Source organism: Macrobrachium rosenbergii, chromosome 43 (assembly GCF_040412425.1).
Source record: "Macrobrachium rosenbergii isolate ZJJX-2024 chromosome 43, ASM4041242v1, whole genome shotgun sequence".
NCBI lineage: Eukaryota > Metazoa > Arthropoda > Malacostraca > Decapoda > Palaemonidae > Macrobrachium > Macrobrachium rosenbergii.
The window spans coordinates 42,541,625-42,557,779 of NC_089783.1; the positions used below are offsets into that span (position 1 = coordinate 42,541,625).

Here is a 16,155-nt window from a genome sequence, read left to right on the forward strand (position 1 = left end):
GACGAGTTGTTGTTCAATTCCGGCTTCATCTTTTTAATAGTCAGCGAACCTGAAATCAAAAGGTCCAGTCTGTTTGAACAAAAAGACAGTACCCGAAAATCCAGGTCAGTGAAAGGATGGTCCTGTGCTAAACTGTGTTCTCTAATGGCAGAAAAGGGTGGTTTGGAAAGGGGAAACCTAGTTCTAATAGAAAGACCTCTGTGTTCCAAAATTCTGTGTCTGAGCCAGCGGGAACTGGATCCCACGTATCGCAGACCACCCTGCGAACAAGTGAACAAGTAAACGACACAGGAATTAATCCTTTTGAGAGAGAAGCCTACTCTGCCTGTGGACCTTAATTCCTGTGTCGTTTACTCGTTCACTTGTTCGCAGTGTGTTCTTCTAGTCTTGGCAATATTATTCATCATTAAGCTATATATATATATATATATATATATATATATATATATATATATATATATATATATATATATATATATATATATATATATATATATATATATATATATATATATGAACTTTATCACATACACAATTGTTCTGTGCATTAGTAGAATTACTAAAAGGACCTCATTCAAACTGGATGGTATCTAACGGAGTTTTTTTATTCAGAAAAAGTTACAAGCTTTCATGGACAAGCAGTCCACATTATCAAGTATCCGTACAATTTCAGAGAAATAATGCGTGATCCCTTAAATTAAAGACGAAATAAAACGATAGGAAATTTTCAGAAATACATACATACATTATATATATATATATATATATATATATATATATATATATATATATATATATATATATATATATATATATATATATATATATATATATATATATATATATATATATATATATATATATATATATATATATATATATATATATATATCACAATTGGCTGCATAATTCGGCAACTAGCTTCGTTCCTAGTTTTCTTATTATCTGTGTGTATTTGTGTTTTTTTTTTTTTTCTTATAAAACTAATATTTGACCACACATTTTCTATCACGAAAACCCAATTTATCTACGACTGTTTAAGGAAGACATTGAAATGCGTAGAATCCCTCAAATTTGATTCACTAATATCTGCTTTACAGACTGTAAACACCTGTACCTGTGAAGAGGGTAATTTGAACAGTGTTATTGAATGTCTGGACTGTCTGTTATTCGCTAAACCGTACCGTGCATAGAAATTTGTTTAAATGTTTCTCTTTCTTAGTGAATTAACAATTTTATATGAATATTGTGACTAAAACTGACATGCACAAACTCAAGAATAACCCAAGTAAAGGACAGGAGGCGGGTACGATGGTGGATTAGATTAGGCTAGTTGACGAATAGCTTAGCCTATAACTCTTCCTTTTAATTGAAGTTGTCTAAGGTATGTTTAGAAGCTTAACAATCCCGTATATTGTAATTATTGGTTTTAGTTGATATTATTTGTTTAGTAAATCGTATCGACTGCAATTCTATTTCTTGTTTGTGATTGACAGTAGTGTCGTTATCCTGTTAGGCTTGTCTATGTAAGGCTTTCTTAGGATAATTATTTTATCCTAAACAGAGGCTAGGCTTAAGCTAGTGAAGCCTAGCTAGCCAGTTCCAATTAACGATCCATTATCTAGTTTAGTGGTGTGGTAAAATATGTTACCAACTATTTTGGGACACTAATCTGTAGCCTAGGCCAAGGTCCTCAAGTTAGGCTAAGCATTAGGCTCGGCCTACGAACCACATTTGTAAAAAGATTCGCAGCCTGAAGGTGAGATAGTGTTGTCTTAAACCCTCGGAATAGGTCCTGCTAACCAGATATATTTTAAGTAACCAAATATATTTGACTCTATCAGAAACCCTCGGCTGGTCTCAAATCTGCACTGTTGAAAGGGAAAAGGCAACCCTTTTGGCTGATCGTTTTGGCAATAGCCTAGGCTAAGCAGGACAATGGGAAGATCATTATGTCTTATTCATGTTTTTCTGAAGGTAAACTGAGTAATTTAGCCCTCTGGCACCATGAAATAATGAATTTTGTCAGGGTGGCATAACCTTTGTGCATTGTCTAGGAGCTGGAGGTGTTGACCCAAAGGGTAGCCTATTACAGGAAATTTGTTTTTTGTTAAAGCTGCTGATTAGTCTACTTATCTTCAAAGTTGCCTGTTATTTTTAATAAGCTAGCTGGAAGGGATCTTTTGGTATTTCTTAAAGAAGTGGTAACGTTAATTTGGTAAAATTGTTCAAATTGTCCGTAATGAAGTTCATCGTGGAACTTTCGTTTTTCCAGTAGTTGTTTTTATGTTTTGATGACTGTGATATTTTATTTTTAAGAAATGCTTTGTTAGTTCATGCAACATTACCCCTTAAGCTATGTTTAACATTAATGGCATTCCCAATGAGTGAAATACAAGGATGCATATTAACTTAACACTCCTTAACCTAACCTAACCTAAGGTACTGGGTCCTTACCTTTGGGTTCCTGGCTGTCGTTCCTTTGACGTAGTTCTCAAGCTATTGTTGGAGCTTTCTTAAATGCCAACAGGACAAGTGTGCGTCCCACCCAAGGCTCTCACCTTTGCCACAGACTGTTTGGGATATGACAGGGAGTAATACTGTAACATCAGCTTTAGATTCTTTTGGAAGAGTGACATTCTTTTGTGAAACAGAACCACCTACCTAAGAAGTGAGTCTCCTTATTAAAGGTAAAGGTGTGTATTCTCATAGGGAACATTACAAATTCAAGATAATATGCATTTTTGTAGATATACAAAACTGAAATGTTTTAACCATTCCAGCTTTTGTCCCTGTAGCTGAGAGTAAAAGTGAAAGGCCTGTACCTCTCCCCTCACCCAGACCTACTTGCCACCATTAATTAACATTGTTGCCAAGCTTTAGTGACTGAACTAGGTTTCGCAAGAGGTTTTAATATGGTTTAAGTAGAATATGGCCATTGAAATTACAGGAATTTCTGAATTTGAGTTAAGCAGTTTACCGGTTTTATTATAGATTATTGTCATTGTTATCATAAATATTAATTTTTCCTTAGAGAATTAATATTGTGGTGGACATTGCTCTTTTTAAATTTCTTTTGGAAGTTACCATGCATTCTCAGATGGTTAAGAAGACTATAAATTGCTCATTCAAATTTAGGCTATGCTAATTAGGCTAATCATCTGGTGTTATACAGTGCCCCTGGTGTAATGCTGATACTTGTGTAGCTTTATCAACTATTGAAGTTCTTCACAGAAGTTATTGTAATATTTTGTGGGGTAATGCCATTGACGAAAATCATATTTTGCTCCTTAACCTGACTGTAGTTATGGCATGCCATGTAAGCATATTTAAATGTTGATCGAATTACAGTCATCTACCTTAGATAAGATTAGTTTCCTGCTATTTGGACATAAATTTGGTTAACTGGGTTTTTTATACTATTGAGTTACAAACACAATGGAACAGTGTTCAGTACTGTTCTCATTTTATTTTATCATATGTCCTGTCATTAGACGTTGTCATGGTTTTTATTCCCTCTGTTGATCTGCTTGTAAGTCTATATGTCTAGTTATCTGTCAGTCCACATGTTTTATGTTCATTATTGTGTCTGTCATTCTGAGCTTTTCATAGGACTCATCTTATGCATAATCAAGAGGAAGATCATCATGCACAGATCATATGTCTGTCTTTCTCACTTACCTTGTCCTAGTAAATCATACACATTTGAAGGTATTAAGTCAAACTTGGTACAAGTTAGACCATCATACCGATAGGCATTAAGGGAGATTATCTGTCTGTCTGTCCTACAGTAATGTGTTTGTCACATTTATCTGGCTCCAATTATTTTTCTTTTTACCAGTGGTAGATTAAATGTGGATTTAGTGTAGAACAACCTTTTAAAACCCTTTTTTCTCCTGTGATCCACAGAAAGAACTGCATGTTGAATTGCAACCCAGAATGCCTTTGTGTAATAAATCAGACACAAACTCTTTGAAATATGTACCTTTATTTACTATTGATGCAAGATAGATGCTTGTTTATGGAAAGAACCTATTCAATCAGATTACATGTTTCTTTATTTAGGCAGAATATATAAAAATAAAAAGGATATGTTGTGTATGGAATTATAGCAAAAAAAGGCACAGTAAGCAATACTTTTTTGAAAAGTTTTGCTTTGAAGAGATGGATATGGTTGTTTGTTGGTAAGTGGTTGATTCTAGTTTGGAATGCATATCTAATGCTGTGTTGAGCCTGTTTCTGTTTTATGTTAGGAGTTATTGTAGAAAATCCTAGTTCACACAAATAAGTACAATGGTAGCAAAGTAGGAATCCACTCACCATAATCCAAAATGATGACAAATTTAGTTGCTGAAAGACATTCTTCATTGTAAATGAGCTACCAAGATGTAACAATTATTGATTCAAGTTATTGAAAATTTAAGTGATTTTATAGTGAGTTCTGGCCATTGGGATATACATCTTACATACTTTTAGAAAGTTGACCAAAAGTATTAGTAAGTTCGTATGATATGTCTGTTATGTTAATATGTTTATCTGTATTACAGAATTATTTCTTTTAGCTATTTGTTTCACTTTGTTGTATCATGTATTTCTTCAATTTGATATTTTTTTCTTGATACAATCTTGTATGAATTTATCCCACATGTTTAATAAGAAGCTATTGTAGCTGTAGAGTTGCTCCTCGTTTGTGCTTTTTCATTCTACTGTTGATTATTTCATTTATTTAGAAGTGCAGTGAATATAACTATATACAGTACAGGTTGCTCCCTGTAATCTAAGGTTTACATTTTTATATCTTCATTTCTTCATTGTACTGTAATGTGTATTTAGGAAATGGGACACTTGAATTTGTAATACATGTGTTGTATGTTGTTTCAGGTATTCATCTGTAATGACTACATTATCTGCTCTTGAGAGGGTGAGAAGAACCCTTGATAGCCTGGGTTACAGGGAGCCTTTACCACCCGATGGCTTGCCTTTGGTTACTAGGATTTTGGATGATTTAATTAATGCTTCTAAAGGACTGAAGACGACTACAGAGGAATTGGCTCAAGTTAAAAAGGTAATGAGTCTATTTTGTTCTTTCCATACAGGTTATGAAAGTGTTTGACAATGCTCATTTTCAATATGATTCAAATGGTTAATATAGTTGACTTTTCCTTATTGCCTGAATTATGAATATGTACATACTCTCGTTGAAGCAACAGAAGGCCATTAAGAAGATTGGTACACCTTGACATAGATAAGTACAGTATTGTATTATGTTTGTACTATGGTCAAACCATTTTCATTATAGTCTTATTCTTCATTTCAAAGTAGGGACCACATACATACCCAGAAAAAAACTAGATCTTGCTACCTTAGATGGTGAGACCCCCTGCAGATAGGGTTAGAACACAATTCTGTAATGTTTCTTATCCAGTATGAATCATTGGTTGACACTATTAAAAGCACAGTTATTTGAGATGATTCTTATGTACCGTTAAAGATAGCCGTATCTTTGCAATGGCAGGTGTGGTCAGCATTCACAATAAAGAACAAGATTGCTTGGCTGGCCTGGATAAATGTAGTTTACCTTTCTCCTCCAGGGGTCTTGAATGTTTTCAGTTCTCATCAGAATTCACCTAACCGCCATTAAGGGTAGTGCTCGATGCATTCGCTAGTGTGACTGTTGGCTGTTTTTCAGTGTATTGTGACTATTTTGCTTTGTTCACTCCGGATATCTTTGACTGACATTAGGAACAAAAACATCAAGTTGAACAGGAATGATTTCTGTCTTAACAGGTTGTATTCCAATGAATTTAATATTAAATTCCTTAAATATAGGAAGGGTAGAGAGTCAGATAATTACAGAAGCAGTTATTTGGAACAGAGCATAATCCTTTTTCATTAATGGCTTCTTTTAATTACCTTCTTCCCAACTCTGCCTAGACCCAAGTCTACAGCCTCTCCATCTTCTGTTCCCCCTTCAGTTCAGGAAGAGCATTTTCTGAAATCAGAGCAGGATGTTACTCTTATTCTAAAATCTGTTAAAGTTTGACTGAATTTTATTTTTGGTAACCATTCTGTATCCTGTATAGTGTGTTCTGTTTTTATGTGGTCCCCTTTGAGAGGAAAGGTTTCGATGTCTTCACCTGTCTGTGGCCTGAGCTTAGGCCTACCATGGGACAGTTGGAGGAGTCTGTTGCCAGGGAACCAGGTCGGTTTGTGGGGCAAGGTTCTGTGTCCTCTATTATCATTTTGAGAAGGGTAAGTTATCGCATCAGTTATTGATGTTGCACTTAGTAGTCTGTAATACAATAGTTGATTGCTTATCTCTAGCACCTGATTTATGACAGGATAACAGTAATGATAATGTTAAGACTTCTGTTATAGGTTGCATTTCCAATGATGATGATGTTCATTCTATTGTTGAGAGTATTTCATGTTTCTGTATCTCACTCTCATTCTAATCTGTGACTCCTTTTTTGCCTCATAATCTACTCCTTACACCTGTATCATCCAGCTGTTGGTGGCCCCTCTTCTTCTGCTGCCTCCCAATATTCCTTTTCAGTCTTCTGTTTCATTAGCAGGCACCTCAATCAAGTCTAAGCTAGGTGCCATTCAGGCAGCTTTATTGATTTGTGATTTGCCTTCTGTTGGGGGCATTTGGTCTTGTGAGGTGGCTATGAATGAGTTCATGTCAGGTATCGGTGACACTCCACTTCCCCCTGTCCTTCCAACCATTTCCATAGCTGTTCACTTTGCTTAGTGATGTTATGTCATTGTTCTCTCACCTGTCTCCTGACGCCTCAGGTGAGGGGCAACAAGATGGTGCAAGTCCTGTGGTTTCCTCTCCCAATTTGTAAACTTTGGTTTTTTTTTTGAGGAGTTGGCTTTGTCACCCAGACTCCTTCTTTTGTCCTAGTGGATGAGGAGACCAATGGAGAGGAGTTGTCTTCTGTGTTATGGGAACTCGTTTATTACTTGGCATCTCTATCTTCAATTAGTTGAGGCGGCGGATCACTTGAGATTATGTCTCTATTGTCCTTGAAATGTTGGTGCCTGCTAAGTATGTGAAAAGACATAGGCTTTCTTCTCTTCAGTTATGGCACCATTTTGCCTACTGCATTACTGGTGTTTCATCTTTATGCACCATTCCGCTAAATGTACTTCTAGTTCTATACCATGATTTCTACTCTGTTAGCAGTGCTTCACCATTCTGCTAACTGTACTACTGGTGCTTAACCACCTTACCAACTGTATTGTACTCTATTGTACTACTGGTGCCCTATCTTACTTCTTAGATTATTACAGGGACTACATCATTCTTATCATTAATAATGGTCCTCTACTTCCTGTAGTTATTGGTGTTCCACCTTTCTGCTAACTGTATTACTTTTGCTTTACCATTCTTCTTACAATATTATTGGCAGCCCACTGTTTTACTCATTCTACTAATGGACCTCTGCTTACTTGTGTGCCACCATTCTGTTAACTATTATATATGCTCCACCCTTCTACCTACTACAGGACTGGTGTTCCAGCATTGTACTAGTTGTACTTCTGGTGCTCTACCATTCTTCTTACAGTATTAATGGCATTCCACCATTCTACAAATGGTCCTCTACTTACTTTTGGTGTTCCAGGGACATCCCTGTTCTACTTGCTCTATTAATGGGTCTCTAGTTGCTTTTTTTTTTTACTGGTGTTTTACCATTTTACTGAATATAATATAGGAATCCCAGCATTCTGCTAAATACTACTGGTGTTCCACCATTCTAACTACTGTAACACTGGTATTCCATTCTAAAAATACTTTGTTTTATATTTTTGCAAGTTCACTGATTTTAATATTGCCTAAGCTTCTCTGAAGTTGACACACCAGAGAAGTGAAAATATAAACAAATTCCAAAGTAACATTATATGTTATAAATGCCCAGCTATGTTGAGTCAGAACTTTTCTCGCCCATTAGTGCCTTAGTCTGTTGTGTGTGCATACACATATGTATGATGTTGAACAGTTTACTTACTGTGTGTTTGCTTGCCTTTCTCTTTCTCTTTATGGTTATGCTTTATAAAAATTTTTCAAATCTGGCTCATGTAAGCAGCTTTGGCATTCTCTTTTCCATACATATTGATTTTCATACAGTGTACTTCAGCGTTTGTGTACAGTATTGTACAGTACAGAGTAATCTGCATTGTTAATAAAAATATTCAGCACTGTCTAGAGACAAATTAGGAAAATTGCCATTTCACATCTGTAGAGTTTCTTGCAATTTCTGCAAATTTCCATTATCCATGAATATAATGTGGATAAATGAAGTGATACTGGTTATAGAAGTCCTGTTATGTTTGCAGAGTATATGCAGCAGAATATCTAGGTGTACTCCTAGTATTTCCTTTTGGCTGAGTGGATATATAGTGATGGCCTGGCAAATCCCAGGTCAGCAGTTGAGATCTCCAAAGAGGAGCTTTGTTGCTTATCTACTGTATTTATAGGTGAGATTGCCAGTGTAAAATGCAGATGTATTCATTCTGATGCTTCTGTTTAACATAAAAAATAATTCATTTTGTTCAGTATGTAGGGCAATGAAATGTTAGATTTGGCATTTAGAATTTCTTTTTCCATATGCAAATAATTTTTTTCTCACCAAAATTAAAATAAAAAAAGCTAAGTAACCAAGCATTTAGTTGGATCTGTTTTTTTAATCTATCAGGTAAAACAGATCTGGTGGGTTTCAGGAAAAAAAAAAAACTCATGATTATTATGCACACAAAAGTCTGAAACTAGTAGTTCAATGTTAAATGATATTGGCAGATGGTAACACCCGTTGCATGATGATTTCCTATATTGCCAGCTTTTCTTTATAAAACTGAAGTGTTGTTAAATGCGAGTGAAAGTATAATATGAAAGTATTAAGATACGTTGTTTGCAAACTATAAGAGGCATAAGATAAATTGAAAGGGTGAGAAATCGATGGATTAGTGCTTTTAGGTGGACCAGTCATGTGGAAAGAATGGAAGATGCCAGGTTTCTGAAGAGAGTATAATTTGGAGTTGTTAAGAGGAAGGAGGGTCAGAAGACCTAGAAAGTGCTGGATGGATGGAATGAAAGAACTTTTAGAAAGGAAGACCCCAACATCTAGGAAGCATGAGAGTGCATGCAAGTTATAAATGGCACCGTGGGTGCTGGGCGATTGACCTGCCATTGATGAGCTTTTTATGCATGTGTTTGAAGTGTCTAATGTTCCAAAGTTTTCTGCACTGAGGGCTCATCCATGATTCAGCAGTTGAAGTATGTTTGATATTGTCCATTGCTTTGTTTTTTTTTTTGAGCCATGCATGTGTGCATTTGTAGGTGCATACGTACGTATGTATTTGCGGGCATGTTTGTTGGCTGGTGACTGAAACCCAGTAGCCTACTGATATTCTTCAGAATAGTTTGAATCTCCAAAATAATAACAAAAATAGTGTGTCAGCAAAGAGTTTGTTACTTTTTGTGTGGTGCAGCATGAATATTATAGTGCTAACATTAGTTTGATGTTAGTAATGATAACAGGGATACAGATATTCGTGACACATTATGAGGAAAATGGTGCATCGATTATTAACCATCTCACAGGGAAAGAGACAAGATTAAACGATAACGATCAAAAAGAAGTCTGGCTGAGAAAGACGGGGTTGTATTAATGACAATCATGCAATGTTTGCTCTTACGTCATGGAGCAGTAAAACTATTATAATGAGGATGTCGCCCGTCTGTTATCTTGGCATAAGGGCTGTTTTGTTTTAGCAGACTCACGTTTCTTATCAGGACGAAAGTTTCCCGGGCAGAATATTGGATGAAAGGCCAGTTGTTTACCTGTGGTGTTTTACTTTCATATATTTTTGCGTCGCGCTAATGCCTGGCCTTTTTTGTGTACGCGTCAACGAAATGGCTTAAAGTGAATCCCAGGTATTATATGTGGAAAAACATTTTACATTTTTAAATGGAATAGAGGATTAAACTGTCCTAGACATGATTTTATTTCACAGTCGATTAGTTTACGATTTAACCTTTGGGGCTGAATAACCAAATTCTCAACTAGCGAAACAGTTAAAACGGGAACTTGGAAAAGGATGATTTGTAGGGAATTCGTTAGTTTTGAAGATGAATATTTATGTTGATTCCTTATCAGTAGTAAAGAACGTTTTGGAATTCATTTACAGGAACTGGTGAGACGTTTATTTTGATATGCACTTAACATCAAAAAAGTGAAATGACTACACACTTAATAAATATTAGCATTACAAATTCGAATAATATTAATTTTATTATTTCTGGGTTCATATCTGAAGGAACTGATCCTTGTGCAAGAACAAGGAGCACGGTCCTCCTGTCTTTACAAGATATTAATCGTACTTCTTTTTGGCTGATTTTGGTGTAACTGTTCTCTGTAAACATTTCAAGTGTCGATGACATTGCTGGTGAGGCGGCACGTGATTTCTTCCGAATACATCGAGTAGATTAATCCTGATCTTGAAATGATGAGTGTTTTGACTTCTCGGTAAAAACGGTGTTGATCCTTATTGTTGAAAAATGGATTTAATTAGGGTTAAATCTGTTTCCCTTTGTCATATCGCCGGATGGCATTGGTCTTCCATCCTATCGTACTAGCCTTGTCTTTTAGTGTTTCATATGAGGCAGCCAACACTTTCATGCCTCTTATAGGTGATTTAATGATAAGCGTAGGCAAAGGGAATTGTTTGCTCCATCACTTATCCTGTTCCGGAACTTCTGCGGCTTATAGTTATGTCTTTCAGTGTGTGAGGCAAAGTAACAATATTTTTACTTGACATATGAAATAGGCATATCTTAATCCAACTGCTTTACGGTGGCGAAAGGCAGCGAAGAATACGGCCGCTATAGGAAACTTTTTCAACATTTATTCCTCCCTCATCGGCTGCTAATAGAGCTCGTAGTACTCTTGTGAGGACTTTAGGAGCTGTTTGTTCTTCACCTAACCTGTTCTCTTCACGCCATCCTTAAATTCTGTTGAAGACATGATGTCTGTATCTTCACATTTTGCCTTCAAGTTGTTTCAGGAGCAGTATACAGAAGTGGAATTCATGTTTCATCGGCATCGTTGAAAGTTACAAGACTGATGAGCTGGTTAGCCATGCTTGCTGTGTGCTTCATAATTCAGTTCTGTCTCAAAATTTCATCAGTAATGCTCTAAAACACAGCATCTCTTAGATAAAGCCTTCAGGAATGTAACACTTTCCATGGTAAGCTTAAAATTTACCTTGTAGGCTGTTACAGATAAGGAAAAGAACTTTTCCTGCGCGCTATTTGTATACCTGCATACCGGACTGGCATCAGTTATTTCTAGATAAAGATTAGGACCCTTGTCCATTTTGAAACGAATAAGCACTGGAACAGAGGAATAAATACTAGGTTTCCATTGTTGATTTTTGCTTCACTTCACAAACAAAACATTGAGAAGACTAGCCTCCGGTCAGTGGTGTAATCACTTCTCAAAATACATTTCACTCAACCTTTACTTAATCTTTCCGAAACCCGTTGCCTGTCAGACCTTGTCAAAGCCCTTTCTTTCCATTTCTCCGTATTTCCTTGGTTTCTTGTGTACTATCGGATTGCAGATGGTTTATAACTTAAAACGCATTTCGTAAAATTTCACCTTACCGTTGCCTGTCAGTCATACCATTCCTTAGAATAATATCCTTAGTATCAGTGTCTTTTATCTTCAAGCGGCGCAAAAGTGCTTTCTATACAGCCACTACAGCGTATAATCAAGGCCACCGAAAATAGATCTATCTTTCAGTGGTCTCGTTACATTGCTGTATGAGCCGCGGCCCATGAAACTTTTAACCACGGCCCGGTGGTGGCCGATCCTTTATCGTTGCCAGAGGCACGATTATGGCTAACTTTAGCCTTAAATAAAATAAAAACTACTGAGGTTAGAGGGCTGCAATTTGGTGTGTATGATGATTGGAGGGTGGATGATGAGCATACCAATTTGCAGCCCTCTAACCTCAGTAGTTTTTAAGCTCTGAGGGCGGGCAGAAAAAGTGCGGACTCAGAGACAAAGCCGACATAATTTTCTTTTTAAAACAAGGAAATAGAAACAAGTAGTAAGTGTTATTTAAATCAATATTGACGAAATGTTTGAGTATTTCTTGACTACGACGCACAAGTCTTCTGTAGATAGTGTTTGTAATCATGATTTATAAGAACAAAACGGGGCATGGCCGATTGATGTATAAACCTACATTTCCATCCAACATAATGGTCTTCAGTGTCTAAATTCAGCAGAACTTTGTGGTTGAATCTGTGATCCATGCAGCCTTGTCCGTTTTTCAATCAAATTTATTAAAAAAAATCTTGCGTTGATATTCTCGCATGTTTGGTAGGCAATTGTATTACACAGACATTTGCATGTCTCGTACGTTCATATAATTTCCTGTTCTTTTTAAATGACAGTAATTATATCTTTTGATGTAACATGTTGCAATCACCATGTACTGCTTTATTGCTCTGTGATAATATTATGTAAATTTCCTTGTTGTCCATCAAGAGCATATGAATTTTATCACCGCTGATTTGAACCTACCCGTGTATGTATTCAGTAAAATACTTGTTTTGGCCTTGCATGTATTCTGCTATGAGTCATGTGAATGGAATTGTAAGCACGCTGTTTTGTCAAGTTCTCAAATACCTTACTATCATATCATTTGGAGTGTGTGCTGCTTGCTCGGATGTGAACGTCAGACGTTGCGTATCGACTTGCTTAATTATTACGGTCTGGCGATCAGATTAATGAGCGTTCTTGTACCAGCCTGTATTACTTCGCGTGAATTTTTTTTTTTTTTTTTTTGCCTCCGCGAGAGGACCAAGTTCGATGTAGACCACTACGGCTGCTGCTGGCTGGGTCAGGGACTCCAGCCTGTCAGGGGATTCATTGATCAGTGCGGGTTTAGAGGTTGGACGGGTTGCATGTACGTCGTCTTCGCTTCCGCTTCCGCAACTGGCATCGGTAGGGAATGTTTCGCAGAGGTCATTATTGCCAATTTTTGAAGGCATTGTGCGCCCCTATCGATTTCTCAACGGCTGTTTCGTGAGTGTGCGACGGTCGTTTCGACCTGCAAAGAAATATTCTTTTCCCTTAAGTGGTAAAGTAAGAGGCTCATGGGAGTCTTAAGGTCGGTGACGAAATTCCATGTGGCGCTCGGCACCCGATATTGATTATCATTCTTTTCTCATTTACTTTTGTTCTGCCGTACTTTAATTAGCGGGTACTTTGAAAATTGCCGTCGTTTACTTAATGGTATGCGCACCATTTATCATGTCGGGACAAGAGCTGCCTTCCAGAAAAGAACAATGCCATGAACGTTAGTGTCAGATACTCAATGAATGAAGAACAAAACAATGTGTTGAAAAGAAAAGAAATGACAGAGCATCAAGGCTGAAAAAAGAATTCTTCCTGATGAGCTGACGCCAAAGAAAATCTGACATCTGCGCCTTTCGTGAGTTTTGAAGTTGGATGTGTATACTGATTTTTCCCCACAGTTTTTTCCTTAGTATTTGTATCGTTTCCCTCAGTGGCTGAGAATTTAGCTTTCGTCATTCCAGGTAGGGAGATATTAATCGATATGTAGATCTCACGAGAAATGCACGAGCCTGATACCTGCTTCGCCTGGCTACTGTGTTATTGTTGTTCCCTTATTCTGTCTGAAGTAATATGTCTTAGTGCTGTTTCGGTGACTCATCTGTAACTTTTATTACTTTGTGAGAAATGATTTGAAGTTTCATTGACCTTGGTGTTTACGCCTGTGGATAAATTGTTCGTGGTTTGAATTGCTATGAGTGAACGAAAAAGGAAGTTTTTTAAGCTTGCGAGTTACAGAAATATGCTAATCGACTGTTACGTGCAGAATATGAAATTTGCAAATTAACTTAAAGCATTTTGATTAGGTTTTACTGTTTATCTGTTGATTAATGCTGGGATTTTAATTACAGCTCGCTTACCTTTGCCAAGCTACTTCATGTCACTCAAACTTGGAAAAAGGTCGACGATTATATCAAATTAGTTTATTGCAGAAAGTTTTGTTAACATCTGATACTTTGTCCTGATTTTCCTCAATGATCAAAGCAGTAGTGCTATTTACTAAAAGGTTCTGTCATTTCACTTAATATTTTACTCTGCTGCTTAGCTCTCAAGTATTGAAGCACCTCAAGAATATTTATCGTGTTATTTTCCACCACTTTTTGCGATGAGTTCTTGCTAAGGGAAGAGTCTGATACTCGTTTTGGAATTGGTTAGAATAAGCAAAGTTTTTCAAGGGTTTCTCGTGGTTTGTTCCCTATTATCGTTGATGCAAAGTAGATCAGTTCATTTCACTTTCTTTGATTCACTGTTTTCACGGTCCATTGTATTTAGGGTTTTTAACCGTTTTTAATCAGTTGCATTGCTATCATAATATCTGGAGTGAATTAATCGTACTTATATCCCATTAGAAGAATGTCAGTGACCTCACTGTGACTTCATGCTTTCACATCAAACACTCCTCAGCTACATAATTTATTGTGCTTCTTCCTACGATATCCTAGGCTCTTGTGGTGCCTCAGTTTCAGAGTACTTACTCGCTAACTGTGTGACCACTGTTGGTCCAGCCGGTTCCTTGTCACCTTCATCTTATAGCAGCCGTAGCTTTTAAATTCAGTCAGTATTTATATCATTCTGTCTTTCATCATTTTTAAACACGTAGACCGCCAGGTTAACCCTGAGTCCATTTTATAAAACTGCTGGGGAGAGAAGTTACTGAACAATAAACTAGAAGAATGCAAAAGGGATGAAGAATAGGATTGATTGTTTGTGAGGACTGGAAAAAATAAGGCAAATCAGTAACTGAACTGTAAGCAGTAGTTTGCGACAACTGATTATTTGAAATGCCAGCAAGAGCATAAATAACTGACTGAGAAGGCCAGTAACAGATGATGAGAACAGTTCGCCCTGATTTTCCTCAGATTAGTGTAGTGGATAATCATAGCCCCGGCGTGGACCCTACTTTTTATGAATGGTTGGGCGTAGTCATTGTATGGATTGTAATTTTTTTTTTAAATATTCAACTTTGTTTTTGTATGGAGTATAATTCAACTTGTTTGGATGATTTTAACAGTTAGATTAGAGTCTTGGAAACTGACTAGGGAATTTAAGAAGTGCATGAGACGTAGAGTGTATAGGTCAGTACCCAGATCAGCATTGCACCGTGTAGGAGAGAACATTTGGACTTGCGTTGCATCATAAATATTATGTCTTTACAAGAGAGTCAAAGGAACATTATAGGGTAAAAGGCCAAGACGGTGGAGTAGAATTAAGTTGATTGAGTCGAATGAAATTGGACACTGAAAAGGGTTCAGAATATGCGAAAATGAAATACAGTTGCTCCGCGAGATCTGTCTGAAGACAGAAAGGTATTGACGAAATGTGAGATAGCTTTGATCCAGTGTAATAATATGCATCATAAAGAAAATCCATGTTAACTCTGTCGCGTGACCTGAATTTAGTTACCAACTCATTTTAGGTATGAAACGGTGTTATGTATTTCAACTTTAGGTCTGTTACCTTTAAAATCACTTAGAGTCTCAGGAAAAATTATCCATAAACTCCATAGTTTATTTGTACTTAAATGCTGCATTTATAAGGTAGAGCAGTATGCTTCACTTTAGTTTGTTTTGATAGTTGATAGGTTATTAATTTTTGATTATGGTTTCAGGTTTTATTGATTATGTTTCAGTGATCTACGCATTTCCCCAAAACACTCGTGTTATGCGTACGGATAACATAAAGCAACAAACAACGCGCGGGTAAAATTGTGTGATTGTGAGAGAAAGGGTGCCAGAGTGCTTGTTTGTGTGCGGGCCCACTCGAGAGAGAGAGAGAGAGAGAGAGAGAGAGAGAGAGAATGTATGGTATCACTCGAGCACTAGCGGATCCAGAAAAAATTCATGGGGTCCCCACCAATTTTCATATTATACACACACACACACGTGTGTGTGTGTATATATATATATATATATATATATATATATATATATATATATATATATATATATATATATATATATATATATATATATAATAGATTTTTATTTTTCCTATTTTTATA

At 36.6% G+C, this 16,155-nt stretch overlaps 1 protein-coding gene across 5 annotated transcripts in view; it reads left to right on the forward strand.

Moving 5' to 3' along the window:
• The window catches only part of LOC136828815 (centrosomal protein of 135 kDa-like), a 317,906-nt gene that overhangs the window by 86,038 nt on the left and 215,713 nt on the right, over positions 1-16,155 (forward strand). For 2 of the 5 annotated variants that reach the window (XM_067087047.1, XM_067087051.1), the window contains exons 1-2: positions 1,077-1,384; positions 4,882-5,065. In XM_067087047.1, coding sequence (XP_066943148.1) covers positions 4,895-5,065 — 171 coding nt within the window. In that variant the 5' untranslated portion in view covers positions 1,077-1,384; positions 4,882-4,894. Of the gene's footprint in view, positions 1-1,076; positions 1,385-4,881; positions 5,066-12,959; positions 13,023-13,375; positions 13,513-16,155 lie in introns of those variants that run through there. The other 3 variants (XM_067087050.1, XM_067087052.1, XM_067087053.1) reach the window with 3 other exon arrangements.